This window comes from Pseudopodoces humilis, chromosome 22 (assembly GCF_049639895.1).
Source record: "Pseudopodoces humilis isolate 2021_Gansu_Grassland_sample_001 chromosome 22, ASM4963989v1, whole genome shotgun sequence".
Lineage (NCBI taxonomy): Eukaryota > Metazoa > Chordata > Aves > Passeriformes > Paridae > Pseudopodoces > Pseudopodoces humilis.
The window spans coordinates 4,636,982-4,652,119 of NC_142221.1; the positions used below are offsets into that span (position 1 = coordinate 4,636,982).

General features: G+C 51.9%; 1 protein-coding gene across 1 annotated transcript; it reads left to right on the forward strand.

Moving 5' to 3' along the window:
- The first annotated feature begins 1,967 nt into the window (after window positions 1-1,967).
- FAM78A (family with sequence similarity 78 member A) lies at window positions 1,968-14,658 on the forward strand. Its single transcript, XM_005527286.3, has 2 exons — window positions 1,968-2,977; window positions 10,243-14,658. The coding sequence occupies exons 1-2, from the start codon at window positions 2,715-2,717 to the stop codon at window positions 10,769-10,771; spliced, it is 792 nt and encodes a 263-aa protein (XP_005527343.1). The 5' UTR covers window positions 1,968-2,714; the 3' UTR covers window positions 10,772-14,658.
- Window positions 14,659-15,138: the final 480 nt, after the last annotated feature.

Sequence of the window (15,138 nt, forward strand, 5' to 3'; positions counted from 1 at the left end):
TGCAGAATATGCAGTTTCACCAGACTTATGATGCTCTGGGAAACTGTGACAAGCTTGTTTGAAAAGTGTGAAAGAGTCTTGGAAATGTCAAAGGATTTCAGCACCTTCTGGAGGCTGCTGGATATTTCATTCGGAAGATGCTAATTTCATTCTTCCTTGTACTACATGATAGTAAGTGGCTTGTAACTTGAGTGGGTTCTTAGTGTTTCTTTCTGTCACAGGACTAGTGACTAAATTGTGCCTTTCACAGCAACTGGGAAGTTTAAAATAAATACTTCTCAATGCTTTGAGAAACACGTGAGGAGGGAAAACATGACAATAAACTGTGTTTTTTCCACTTGCTGTGGGTGGAAAGGAGCAAATCTGCCTCCCCTCATTCTGTGACATTCACTTGTTAGGATCACTTGGTAGCTCCCGTCTCTACTACCTGCTAAGGGCTAATCCAGCCTGCTGAGAGTGCAGGGTGGGAAGGACTGAAAGGCGTTGTGGTGCCACACTACAAGCAGCACCGGCAAAGAGATTTTTACCCCTCATTTCCCCAGGTTTCCTATTTAGAAACAAGTGACAGAGGACACACTCTCAAGGCCTGATGTCCATTAGCTATTGCTGAAAAGCCAGACAATTTCACCTTTGCTGGTGCTCAGATCCTCGGCCAGCTGATGGCCAGCAGGACCAGCTGGCAGCATCACTCCTAAAACTGCCTGTAATAGAAGTTTACAACTTTCCCACAGGCCACTGCTACCTCAGATGCTTCTCACTGCCTGTTCCAGCTGCTCCCGAGGAGAGCTTTACATTATTCGTTGCTGGAATCACAGCCCATTCGACCTAGGGCTACAGGTTCGGCAGATAAGGAGACCATGCCCTCTGGTGCCCTTTGGTTGGTACCAAATCTACCTGGCAGACTCCAGCCAGGAGAAGAAGATCTTAATCCGAAAACCCAAGAAAAAGGACGCTGCAGTGAAATTAAAAGATGGGGGGTGGGGGTGGGGGGGAAGAATAAAAAAAAAAGGCGTTTCTAAAATAAAAAACTACATTACCCACAATTCACGGACATGTGGGAGGAAATGCTGTTTTTTTGCAAAGGAGGTTTAGCTTCAACAGCTGCAGTTTAAAAGCGAAATACAGGGGGAGGGATGGGACTGGGCGAAGGAGGGAGGACAGGGCGGCGGGGGGAGCCGCAGCCGGTGCCGCCGGGGCCGCGGAGCCGCGGGCATGCGGCGCTCCCTGCCCGGGAAGCCGGCGGGGCACGCCCGGGGGCACCGAGGGGCTGCGAGCGAGTTTCTGCAAAGTTTGACCCCGCTGCCTTTTTGATGCGGCGGCGGCGAGCGGAGCCGGAGCCCCCCCGCGCCCCCCCGCTCCCCCGGCGAGGCTCAGACCCGGGGCCGGCGCCGTCCCCGGGTGCATGAATGTATTGCGGGAGAGGAAGCCTGCGGCAGCCGGGAGGCGGAGGCACCGATCCTGCTCCGCTCACCTCCCCGGGCATCCAGCAAAGAGGCGAAGGGGGAAAAAAACCCAGCGAGAGAAGGAGCCTCCCCCCCGCCCCGCGCCGCTGCTCGCCCCCGCAGCGCAGGAGCCGGGGCTCGGCGGCGCGGCCGGGGCTCGCCGCGGCTCCCCGGGATGCTGTGTCGCCCTGCGGGGGCCACGCGTGTGCGGGGCACGCCCGCCGGCCGCCCATGAGCCCCGCAGGCTGAGCCACAGCCGGCGGGGCGGGGGGCGGCGGCAGCAGCGGCGGCAGGAGGAGGAGGAGGAGGAGGAGGAGGAGGAGGAAGGTCGGACACCCCTGCGGAGAGCCGCTCGCCGAGAGGAGGAGGAGGAGGAGGAGGAGGAGGAAGGGGAGCGGCGCCCCCGGGTCGGTGCGTGGCGGGGGATGTCACGGGCGGCGGTTCCGCGGCGCTGAGCGGGCGCGGAGCGGCGCGGCCCCGGCGGGCGCGGGGGAGGCTCCATCGCCGCCTGCCCCGCTGCGCTCCCGGAGCCGCCGGCCCCAGCGGCACCGCGGCCGCTTCCCTCTGACACCGGCTATTTCCAAGGAGAAGGAAAAAAAAAAAAAAAATTAATCCCCAAAGCCCAGACATCGCTGGCGGAGGAGCCTCCAGAATCGGAGATTTGGCGACTTTTTGCATTTTCCAGCCGTTGTTTCTTTCTGTTATTATTGTAATTTTGTGCGAAAGGAAGTTATGAACAACTGCAAGTCAGGAAGTGGAAATCCACACCGGTTGTGACAAGCTGGGGCTAAAAACTATTTCATTATTTATATAGATTTGTCTATCAACATTCTGCTTTTCATCCAAAGAATAAAGGGAAATACCGGCTAGTCCTATGTTTGATGGTGAATGACAGACCGCATCTGAGCAAAGGAAGGACTAAATATATCAGCTAAGAACACCACCTTTATTTATTGAACTCAAGAGACTTTTTTTTAACCCAAAGAGTGTTGGAGCAAGAGATTTAATGGGTCATTAAAAGGGGAAAGAAATTTTAAAGGCCCTTTTGCTTCTGAAGCGCAGCTAACCTCAAAAATAGAAGCAGTACTTGTAAGATAGATATTCAAATTAAGGCTTTACATGACGAATTTTCTATCCTATGGATATCAGTTTTGAAAGTACAAACCAAGAAGATCTGTAATTGATCTAGCACCAGATAATTTCAATGCCTAATATTCCCCAGGATTGCTGGAGTACCCTAGGAGCTGCGTTGGACTGTACTCGGGGTATGCCATGGGCTGTATTCAGAGTATTAGCTGCAAATCCAAAGTTTTCCGGGAAAGTATTTCAGTGATTGAAGTCAAAGCCTCCATTGATCCCATTCCCACCAGCATCGACGAGTCCTCCAGCGTGGTCCTGCGCTACCGGACCCCTCACTTCCGAGCCTCTGCGCAAGTGTTGGTGCCCCCTCTTCCCAAGAAGGAGACCTGGATCGTGGGCTGGATCCAGGCTTGCAGCCACATGGAATTTTACAATCACTACGGGGAGCAGGGAATGTAAGTATTTTCAAGAGCGCGTGCAGGTGCGTTTGCCTCGCGGGAAGAGGGAGCGAGGGGACCATGGCCTGGTTGGGAAATAGTGGGTTAAGCCAAAAATTATAATCCATATTTAAAAACTCTTAAACTTAACAGGACTTTCCCATGTGTTTAAAATACAGGCAAGCTTGTCCCTGTCATTTTAAAGCAGTGGGTGTTCTCTTCGAATGGGGATTTGCCCAAGCCCCAGCCAAACCCCACTTGTTCTTTTAGGAACCCCAAAGCAGCATTATTTCACAGCAGCTTTTGGGCAGCAAAAACTTGGTTTCACAAGTCCTGAAACCCCGGGAGCAGCCCTGCCACTACGGGCACCCCTGCTTTGATACGTGTTTGACACAAGTGCTTCTCCTGACCTCCAGCTCCTCTTGCCTGCATCCCTCCCCATCCCAAAACTGTGCCTTGAGCAGCCCCGGGGAGAGCTGAGGGCTGACACTTGTGGCACGGAGCCGTCCCTGGTGTGCTGTGCTGCTGCTGCAGTGAGCCGTGGCTGGGAGCTCGGTAGCCCACCAGCTTTGGGAGCACATTTAACGTCACAGGAGGAATCCTGCTTGCTTTGCCCACAGTAGCAGGCAGCCCACGGGAAAGCACAAGCTGGATTTAACCCGTTGGTAGTTAAACTGTCTGCATCACCTTGGAGCAGGGTGCAAATTTCACGTTACCCTCCTTTCTGGGTAATGTGAAAGGGAATAGATAGGTATATGTGTGAGGTGGGAAGAATCCAGGGGCTGTTTGCACACCAAGAATCCCCTGTTACTGGTCAGACAGTCATAGTGAGATAGGAATGAGTCAATCAGAATGTCACCTCCCTGCCCAGAAGTCATCTCTCCCCAGTCCCCCACCAGCTTGTTCTCCAAACGCTGCAGGCTTTGGCCCACAGCTAAACCAGCACCTGATCCCTGCACGGAAGAGCAATTCTGCAACTCACAGTGCTGGGCAGCACCAGGTGCAGCCTCCTGGTGCAGCAGAAATTTGTCTGTCCAGCCACGGGGATAGAACCTGGCTGCAGAGCCAGCACTGGCAGATGGGTCAGTGCCTGGAGGTGCTGATGCTGCCCAGTCTCTGGGGGTGAGGGAGGAAGGACGGGAAGGTCAGGTCTGAGCAATCCTCTCCCTGCTCATCCCGAGTGCCCCGGAGTCAGGGAGATGCTGGCTGAGCCCCTGAGGGTCAGTCCGGGCAGCTTAAAAAAATCCCAGAATGAGGAGCGCTGCGGGAGGAGGGGGACACGGCGGGCTGGAGAGCAGGACTGACTGAATGCAGAGCTTTCCTGAACATCTGCACGCACAGCCCGGCCCTCCTTCCCTCCCCGCCGCCTCTGAGGACACGGGCTCAGCATCTCGGCATCGCACGGACGGGCTGCGAGATGCGGCCCCAGGGAAGGGCACGGGAGGAGCAGCCCGAAGCCACAGGCTGCCCCTCTCCTGTCCCCGTGTCCCCTCTCTGCTCAAGCAGAAAGTTTCTCGAGAAGCGAACTGGCACCTGGCAAACACGAGCAGTGCAGACAGGCTGATCTTTGATTTTAAAAGTGTTTACAGCGGGCCTGAAATCTGTAGGCTTTTTGGCTCCACCAGCGTCTTTAGCAAGGACAATTTGTTGCTCAGATGTTCCCAATTCCAGGCCTTTGGGATTTGCATGTGTAATTCTCAGGCTCATTTAGGAATCCTGTCTTTAGCGACCAGCTGCAAAGGAAAATAGAAAAGTCCACTTTATACAAATACAGCTCAGATGCACTGGAATAGAGAGGACTGGGTAGAGTGATGCTGCCAGTGCTGCTCTGGGCAGTATGGCCTTTTATTTCCCTGCACCTGAGTTGCCCTGTGTTTAAAACAAGGATTTGGTTCAGCCTGCCCTTGCTGGAATGTTTTGGGACAGAAAAAAAAAAAAAAAAGGAGTAGTAGCTGCTGCTGTAAACAGGTAGAATTAAACACTGCAGCTATGTGTGAGAGCTTTTAGCTAGAAAATCATGGAAACAAAGATTTTTCCCTAGGAGGTTCATTGACATTTAACTGATACCAATAATAAAAAAAATGTTACCCAAATACAAGCAGGAATTAGTCTGTTCCTGCACTCTCTTTCTATAGACTCATTGCCATCTGAAGGCTATAAATAAAAGCATTTAGGAGGAAAGGCCTCTTCAATGCCATTGAAACATGGGCTTGGAAGACCTTTACAGAGAGAGAGAGAGACAGGACTCAAACCTAAGAGAAAGGATGGGCCAAGGCTTTAGCTGGTGTAACTCCATGTAATCCCACTGACCTCCACAGAGCTGCATCAATTGATGCCAACAGAGTCCCCAACTTTCCATGACAGGGAGAGGCTACTGCCACATCCATGTTTTTAACCCCTGTGGTGACCAGTAAACAAAAAACCCGAAATAATCAAAAATCAGTCATCCAACTGAAGCACCAATACTTACAGCAGGCTTTGGATTAATTTTTCACTTCTCTGCTGGGAAGTTGTTAGCTGTGCATAAGCTGGCCATTACATTGAGGATGGAAACAGCTGAGAAATACTGGAGCAGATGGAGTTGTGCATAATGCTGCTATAGGGATGGGAGCTACAGAGGGGATAATTTAGACACGCACATTTAAAGTGGCACTGACAATTTGGGGGCTAAATGCAGCATTTTTAAATTTAAAGGGTGAGAATTAAAGCTCAGATAACACATAAGTGCTGGCATTACTTTACATGTGAGTCAGTAGAGGCTGCAGGGAACACGAAAACCCCCAGCATGAGGATGTGGATGTGTTCTCTGACCCTTCTCTGTGCAGGACTGGGGCAAACTCCTGTTCACCCCATGGCTGGTATTGCTGTTCCTCCCATGCAGGATTTTACCCTTGTCCTTAGGGAAGGATGCTGCTGTGCAGAGGGAGGCATCAGGATCAGGCCAGAGCTGTGACCTGGGCAGGAGCAGCTGGACCAGGTCCCTGCTGGCATCTCCTGGGGTGGGGACTGTTTCTGCACTTGGTGGAACCTGTGTCAGCAGCTGGGCCATGCTGGAATGGCATTATCCAGCCTTCTTCATCTCCATGGAGATGTGCAAGAAGCCGTGCAGATGGAGAAATGCAGAAGAGAGAGATAAATAAATTGGAGTTGGAATATGATCAGCTAAGAATCTGGAGTTTTGTGTGCATGTTTCTCCCCCTGAAAGACCTGATGGGGCACTTGCATCCTTACATCATCACTCCATCTTCCCAGGCATCTCTCCCTGGTGAGATTAAATCTTCCATGCCCTGCAGCAGGGACATAATGAACTCAACTTGTCAAGAGAATAAACCCCCAGTCCCCAGGATGGAGGACACAATCAAAAAATCACAAGGGTATCTTTTCCAAAGAAAGTGAAGGGAGGTCAGTTCACTGTGGGAATTTACCCCTCCAGGGGTTTAGAGGAAAAGGCTTTGCTGCCCTGCAATGGCCCCTGGATCTCACTTGTGCTGTGAGCACCCACCTTAGCCCAGTTACATGAGTTGTCCTGTTGGACTTGAGTCTGCTCCCCTAAACCAGCAGAAATTGTTCCCTTTTTCCTAATGCCAGTTTTGTGCTAGCTTTACTCCCTGACCCAGCCATCAGCCACAGCTGCTGGTTCACGAGATGAGGCAGGAACACACAGCTGGAGGGTGGGAGGAAGAGGGACCACAGCAGCACAGCTCTGTCAGCTGGGGAACAACATCTTAAATTTCCTTCCTGTTCTTCACTCTAACCCTGCCTTGACTTGCGTGACATGCTGGAGTAGGTGAGAGGGGCACTGTAAAGGAGAATTTAAAATTAAGCAGCTCTGGCTATAAGGTTTTCTTTCTCTCAGTGAGTCTCCAGTGCAGGCCAGTGGTGGATGGAGGCAGGAGCAGGGATGTGAAATGCCTGAGACAGAGTTTCACTGCACCCACACAGGGCCCTGGTCCGTGCACCAGGCAGGGGCTGTGTCCCAGAGGGGCTGCTCTTATTTAGGGAGCGTGGAAGAGGAAGGTGTTGGAAAGCACAAGGTTGTGCAAGTCCATCTGGCCTGTGACTAATTAGGAGCTGGCTTTAAGCAATTAGAGCTGAGGATGCAATAGTGCCTGGTGCCTGTCTGGAAAGGTTACCTGGATGTATCCACACTGCTGGATGCCCAGGGCTGGAGGCTGCTGTGCTGGGTTTGCTGTCACTGCCCTGGTGGGTGCTGTGGGACAGGTATCTGGGAGCTCAGGATGAGCTGGGAGATTCATTCCGTGTGACAGAATAGGAAAAAGGTGTCTGAATGAGGACTGGGAAGCTAAAACCTACATAAAGCTGCTTGGCTGTCAGCAGCAGGGCTCTGGTTGTGCCACAAGAAATAGCTCAAAGTTCCTTCTGGTAGCAAGAAAACATTTGCTGAGAGAGGTTTCTTGGCAGCTCCAGTCTCTGGCGATGCCCACACTGATTCTGAAGGTTTCAGAAGAGGCAGAAACAGGCTTGTCAGTGTTATAAGCCAGAACCTACTGATCTTGGAGCTGATCAGTGAACCCATGAAACCAGATAGCTTCGTTTCTTTTCATGCCTGCTTCCTGCTATTGTCAGCAAAGTGTTTACTGGGCACTTTCTGGTCTCTCCTTGGCTCGACACTACCAGAGAAAGATGCTGATGCAGCCAAAGATCATTCCACAGCATTCTTTCCAAAATCATCCAGTTGTTGGCACATTATTTAGCATGGACACACTCTGCAAGCAGAGGCTGCCAGCCTGGCTGGCACAGAGGCTTTGCTGTAGCGCCTGGTGAGGGGCAGCCACCAGCAGCAACCACCATGCAGCCTCTGCTCTGCTCCAGTCATGGGATCATCATGAGGCATCATTTTTCTGCTCATTCCAAGCTGTGCAGAAGAAGCATGATGGTTTTGAAACCCTGGGGTTAACCACACTGGCTAGAATTAGGCACAGCCTGCTCTGTGAAGAAACACAGGCTGGTTTCTCCTTCCCCATTCTGGCCCACGCCTTCCCTCAAGCTGGGTGCCCTCCTGGGCCACCCTGAGCCCAGCCACGCTCAGCCTTGTCCTGGGATGCTGCAGGCTCTGCAGGCACCATCCTGCTTGGGCCCTGACACAGCTCCACATTTGGGCTCTTGTTTAAATCCTGGGCAAATTCTGAGAAGCTCCTGCAATTCCAAACTGCCCTGGGGCGCTGGGAATGAAGACAGTGACAAGCAGATCTTAGAGGACATGCATTTACTGAGCATACTCTACCAGGTTCTCCTGCCATTCTCCCACCAGCTCTGATCTCAGTAGGCTGGAGCAGCCCAGGAGGGTGATCACCCTCTGTGACATCTCAGCTCCTGGTTTGGCACCCCTGTACCTGCAGAGATGCTGTGGCTGCACCACGCCTGTCACCTCAGAGTCAACCTCCTGGACACTGTCACACCTCATCCCTGGCTGACAGCCAAGCTGAGTGCTGGTCATGGTATGGAAAGTAATCCTAAACCAGTGGCTGAAAGGGAGAGAAGAGCCCCCAGATGGGGTTTCGGAGCTGGGCTGAGTAGCAGGGAGGGGTGGCAGAGCTCGACCTCCACTCATCCATCGGCAAGGGCTGGGTCACCCAGCATCCCCAGAGCCTTCCCAGAGCCTTCCCAGAACCTTCCCAGAGCCTTCCCCTGCTCAGCTCTGCCTGGTGGGCGTGAGGGCTGCTGAGCCAGGATGACTCCAGTTTGCAGAGCAGAGCGTATGAAGAGCTCTGCAGTGCACAAGGGTCCTGGCAGAACTGCTCAGGGATCTCCTTTTGGCTGCCTTCACTAAAAATTTTCTTCCAGGGAAAGGACTCCCTCTGCCTGCTGGCAATGAGCTCGGGAGGAAGGGATTGCTGCAGCTGCGGTGCTGGAGCTGACAGCAGCCTGCAAATCTGTGCAGGGAGATGTTGTGCTTGCATAACCCCTGGTCCTGCGGCTCAGAGCATCCCTGCATCCCCCGGTCCTGATGCTCAGAGCATCCTCTGCTCCTGCTGCTCCCAGCATCCCTGCAGCCCCCGGGGCACCCCACCTCCTGTCTCACACTTCATCTCCCGCTGGGGAGGTGTTTGCCGGGACCCCCTGCTCGCATGAAAAAAAGATAAATGAAACCTTTAAATCCCCCACGGTATCCTCTAGCCAGAGCCAGACACGGCTAAGTGCTGAACGATCCAGCGGGTACAAACATGGAGGCACTTCACGGTCATTAACTAATTAACAGTCAAAACAACCTTACCAGACGGTCACATCAGTCCTGGCCAGAGCAGCTCATCCCAGAGCTGTGTAAGAGCCAGCCAGGCCGACGAGTACCCCCAGCCACAGCCTCCTCTGCAATCAAGGGGCTATTTTAAGCTGCAGCACCAGACTTATGAAAGGCTTGGACAGTCACCCTGACCCTGAGGAGTCTCAGGGCGTCCCCTCTGTGTCTCTCCAAGATAAATCATTTCCCAGCCTGCAGCAGGGAGCCACAAGGCTTGGGGGACTGGAGCACAGCCAGTCCTATGGCAGGGTCAGGTGCAAACGCCACTGCTGCTGCCACCCAGTCCCTTCTGCCACCATCATCATCCCCACTGGTGGTGGGGAGTGCTGATTCATGAGCAAGAGGGAGAAGGTACATGAGAGCCACGTCTGCCAGCCTGGTTTGTAAAAGACTGTCCTTAAAACAGCTGGTGTGCACTGAGCAAGTGATCTGTGGTTGTGCTGTCTCAGAGCAAACATCCAACTCTTCTTCTGAGACATTTACAGCAGTTTGCTTCTCTTGGCAAATCTAATCATAAAAAATAAACTGGAAGTTAATGAAAAATCCCACTTCAAGTTGTGCATCAGCAGTACCAGGTGACAGGGGACTGTTTTCACTTATATTCCTGCTAGAAACAGTGACCTTTCTGTCCCTCTCGCAGGTGAGAGGTGCAGGCAGTTTCACAAGCAGCTCGACCTCGGGCTCTCTGATTACTGTAACACCATCCCCAGCCCAGAGCCCGCTGTGCAGCCCTCAAGCTGGGTCCTTCCAAGGGCTGGAGGAGGAGGGGTTACACTTCCAGCGCCAGGCAGAGAGCGGGGAGGGACAGTGGCTCATCCAGAGAGAAATTTAGGGGATGAACGGGTTTAAAACAGGCCTGATGAGAAGGATGCTTTTCGTGGCAGGATGGCATGAAGGACACAAATTGCAGTAAAAGCTGGAGAGGGAATGCATCCACAGCTCTTCCCTCTTCTTTCTAAAGTCCAGCATGTTTCTAAACTAGTTAATTAATGCATTGTCCATAATTTGCTATTGATTATGGCAGGTCGAGTTGGGAGCTTCCAGATCTACTGGACGGTAAAATCCAGGCCATCAGTGACTCAGACGGAGTGAACTATCCCTGGTACGGGAACACCACAGAAACCTGCACCATCGTGGGTCCCACCAAGAAGGAGTCCAAGTTCAACATCAGCATGAACGACAACTTCTACCCGAGCGTGACGTGGGCGGTGCCCGTCAGCGACAGCAACGTGGCCAAGCTCACAAGCATCCACCGGGATCAGAGCTTCACCACCTGGCTGGTGGCAACCAACACGGCCACCAACGAGATGGTGACCTTGCAGACTATCAAATGGCGCATGAGGCTGGGCATCGAGGTGAACCCCAGCAGGCCCCTGGGGCAGCGTGCCAAGCTGCAGGAGCCCTCTGCCCAAGAGCAGCCCCAGGTCCTCAGCAAGAATGAGCCAATACCACCCAGTGCCCTTGTCAAACCCAATGCCAATGATGCTCAGGTACTCATGTGGAGGCCAAAGGATGGACCACCACTCGTGGTGATACCCCCAAAACATCAATAATACACACCTGGCGTCCCGGCACCGAAAGGGAGAAAACTAAACCCGAAGCAAAACAATCACTTAGGTATTAGGATACACACATATAATCTGAGCAAAATCAAAATGCACTTTTTATTCATTCAACAAATGCAACCATTCTACCTTCTCCCATTGGGACGGATTTCACTGTGCTAAAGCTAAAGAGGAGACCTTGGACTGGGTCTGTCTCATCACTGGATTCCTAAGGGAAGAAACTAACACTGATGTCTACCCTATAGCTTTTTTTTCTTCCCTACTTTAGTTCCCGTTTGAACTTCAGTCTCATTAGCTTGTCCAGAACTGCCCAAAACAATAAGAACATTTTATTTGGGATTTTAAGAATTTTTTTTTTTATTTTTGGTTGAGAATGAAACAAGTTCCTGGAGCAAAAAGTTGACTATTTAAGATAAGGTATTTTTTTTTTAAGCTGTAAGGTTCTGAGTTGCAAATCCAAGTCATGCGGCCTTATGTAGACTTTGCTTTGCATTGCCAAACTTTTGCCTTAAAGCTATGTTTGACAAAAAAACCAACAAAAATGCCACCAGGCAGAATGTCCTTTCTACAGAATTCTGGAGAAAAAGTTTTGGAACAAGGAATAGATTGTCAGCATGGCACGAGCTGATGGATGAAAACAGCATGAAATTGGAAGAAGCAAGAAAAATCTTCCTATTTTTAAAACCTGGAACAAGGAAGCACGGAAATAATCTCAGTTTCAAAGCAATGCAAATAACAAACCTGCTGTTGGATGGCTCTCAAGGGGAAGCTCCCAGGCCACCTCCCTGCTTTGCAGGAGGGGTTGGGAGCTCCTCGTGCTGCTCACCAGTGGTGATCTCAGCCTCCCGTTAGCAGTTTAATATGGAATAACCTCACAGCTGGAATTGTGGCCCTGGAAGTCAACACCAATCAAGGTGGGGGGATGTCCCACTGGGTTTGTCTTTAGGACACACAGATGTTTTCCCAGCTAGCCCACAGCCTCACCTTCTCATGGATAAGAGCCAAGGCTCTGCTGTTGCCGGGTGGAGCTCTGTCACCCTGTTGGCTGGTGAAATCCCAATGACGGTGCTGTACAAGGAGCAGGATATCAAAAGGATCCTTCTGAAGTCACTGGAGACACACAGGTGTCAGCGAGGACAGATCTTACCCACTCAACTACCCAGTTGTTACAGAACTAAGAGCTGGAGTTCAGGAGCAGCCACATCTGAAAATAACAGGGACCCGCTCCCAGTAAACACAGCTGCAACAGCCAAGGAAAACTCTTCCTCTTGTGGTAATGAATCACATTGGGTTAAGTAGATCATTTTCTTCCCAATGGCCTCATGATCATTCCTGACCTTCAGGAACGAGGTACAGACAGGACCATGACACTGTCCCTGTCTGTCGTGGCCCAAACATCTATTGTAGCAAAGGGTAATGCAGGAGAAGGTGCAGGCAGGGCAATACCTGAGCCTTGTGTGTGGATCCTCAGTGAGGAAGGAGCATTTGGAGGAGGAGGTGAAACCTGTAGATTTTAATAAGAACTAGATGGCTGCTGAGATAACCAGATGCGCTTCTGCAAAGCAGATGAGGCAGAAGAGCCTTTTGAATGGGAGGGATGGGTTTGAAGGCAGAGGAAGTTCTGTGGTAGAGGTGGCACCTGGAGGCCAGGGCACAGGATGGGGAGTGGAGGATCTGCCCTGCTCCAGCACATGGCCTGAGGCAGATCACTTCCTTCTTCAGCTCCTTCCCCCAGAAAATATTTCTTCCTCCTATTTATAACTTGCCTCAAGAGCTGGGACTAAGGAGAGTTCTGCATGCCAGGTACAAGCCTGGCCCTGCTGAGCTGGTCTGAACTGGTCTCACAACCCCACACACGCTGCTCAAAAGGCTCTCTCCTCAGAGAGGCACCAATTAGCTGCTATTCCTGCCCTCATCTTCCACATGGGACGTTACCAGCCAGAAATTCTCCTTCCTCACTTCTCCACAGCCACACCACCTCCTTTGGCAACAGGTTCAAGAACACCTCCTGCCCAGGGAACGCACGGCCAGAAGTTGTGTCCTCCACCAAGACAGCCTCAAACCAGCAAACAAGGATCCTGGGGCCCTGCAGCCATTCCCCTGTCTCCAGGGGAGCCCACCCTCCTCCATCCACCGGCTTTCAGAGATGCTCAGCCACCGAGCTGCTCCTTTCCATGGGCAGAGCTCTAAGGTGGGAAGTCTGGCTTGTAAACGACTGGACTGGAACAAACCCAAATCCACAAGCCAAAGGGTGCCTAAATCTCGGCTTTGGGACTATAAAGGATGAAGATAGGGAGACTTGGACTTGCACAGTCACTCTCTGTATTAAACTCTGTTTTCTTTCCTGGATTCAGATCCAACTATAGCTCCACTGGCACAGCCCTTTGGGACTTGTCTGTATTTTCTCCAAGGCAATACACGCAGAAGAGGACGAACTCTGAGCTGTGGGTGAATAGCTGATCAAGCTCTCACGCATCCTGGCTGCTGCTGAGTCCCATGGGTGGGAGCAGAAGGGGTATTTGTGTCTGGTATTCACTTTGTCTCCAGGTGCTGAGTACTTACAGTTCTCACTGATGTCAGTCTGGGTTGAAGGAATTGGACCCAGTTGTCTTAATTAGCTGCATGAAGGAATTCCAAGGAAAGATTTCTTCTCAGTCACCAAAAACCACATTCAGGGAACACCTATGTCCTTTTCCACTTAGCTTTGTGTTGGACTTAGTCTCCCAGTGCATTAAGTAAATCTGGTTCCTCCTATTCCCTCTACCTGGTGGACTGGATAGATCCATGCAATCTGAGAGTAACCTCCTGGCTAATTTGTCCCGTTGCACTGAATGGACCCAGCTAAGCAGTAAATACAAAATTCAAATTTCATGTTGGGGTCAGCTTTGCATGGACTTCTCCCTTCCCAAAGAATGCCTTTATCCCGTGCCTAGGTCAAAACGTGCCCCTTCATCTCCATCTGCATCACCAGACATGGCACAGAGAGAGATGCTGCCTCTTTTGAGATTTCATGCATTGTGATTAAAAGTGATGTTTTTCCAATGCTGCTTCATTACAAAACTGATGGGGACAGATTGTCTACAACAGGAAGGATGGATGGAAGTAACAGGGGCTCTAAGACATCACTGTTGCTATAGCTGGTCAATGGCCATGTGGTTAGAACAGGGATTGATTGACAGGGTTCCAGTGGGGACTTAAATCTCTGGGGACCCAGGGCAGGGTGGTAAATGAGCAGAGGTGAACCAAGCTCATTCTCTGGCAGCTTTTTGCAGAACCAGGAATACACAAAGAATACACTGGGGAGGTGTTGGGGCACCGACACGGGATGAACGTGAGCGTGTCTCTGCCTCACCCTTCCCATCAGTGATGCTCTCAGCTCCTTATAGACCCAAATCCCCACAGGGGCTCAGAGTGCAGCCTGGCCATCCCTGTCACAGCTCCCTTGTGCTCCAGGGTGGGCAGCAGCCCTGACCCAGACCCTCACCTACACCCAGGGCCGGGCAGGGGCTGCCCAGCACAGTCAAGGCGCCGAGTGGGTCACAGACCTCGCGGTTCTCCCTTTTTACCCTTGACACCGAGATGAGCGTGGGAAGAGAGGGGCAGCCCCTCGGGGAGTCAGTGCAGACCCTCAGCACCTTGGGGAGGGCTGGAGACCTGCGGAACCGGCGCCAGGCTGGCTCCAGCCCGGGGGAAGGGGAGGCACCGCCGTCCCTCCTGCCCTGGCTCCCGGCGCAGCAATAAGAATCATCCTTGGTCTAGCAGAGATACTGTGAAAACAAAACCAAGATGTACCGAGTCTGGACACTTACAGAGATGTAAAAAAACAAAACCCTGCTTTTATAAGAGACAGAGAAATAAAGTGAAATTTTCAAACGCGTCTGCCTGGAGTAGTTTGGGCGGTGGCTGTTTTTAAACAAATGGCTCACGTTTCGAGGCAGCGATAAGCACCCTATTTACCACCAGTTCTCTCTCCGTGTCAGCTCTGGGACTGCAGCAGACAGAGCCGGGAGGTTTCTGGTGAAAAGCACCAGCCAACATCCTGCATTTTTCATCACCAGGCTGCAGCGCATCCCGGGCCGGCCGGAGCAGGCAGCGGCTGAACTTCCGCACACTTTGATTTCCTGACACCACGTGCTTATTTAGCAAAACCCGGGGCAGATGTTCGCTGTAATCACCACATCTGGGCACAGGAGAGGGTGAAAGCTGCTGCAGTCCATGATTTTCAAACACCACCTGTATTCATTCCATTATTCCCTGCCTGCTCCCAAAAACTTTCACGTTCAGGTTTTGTTTCCTTTCCAGTAAAGGAAAGTGCTGACTTCTGGAGAGGAGGGAGTACCTGGCCAAGCAGAGAT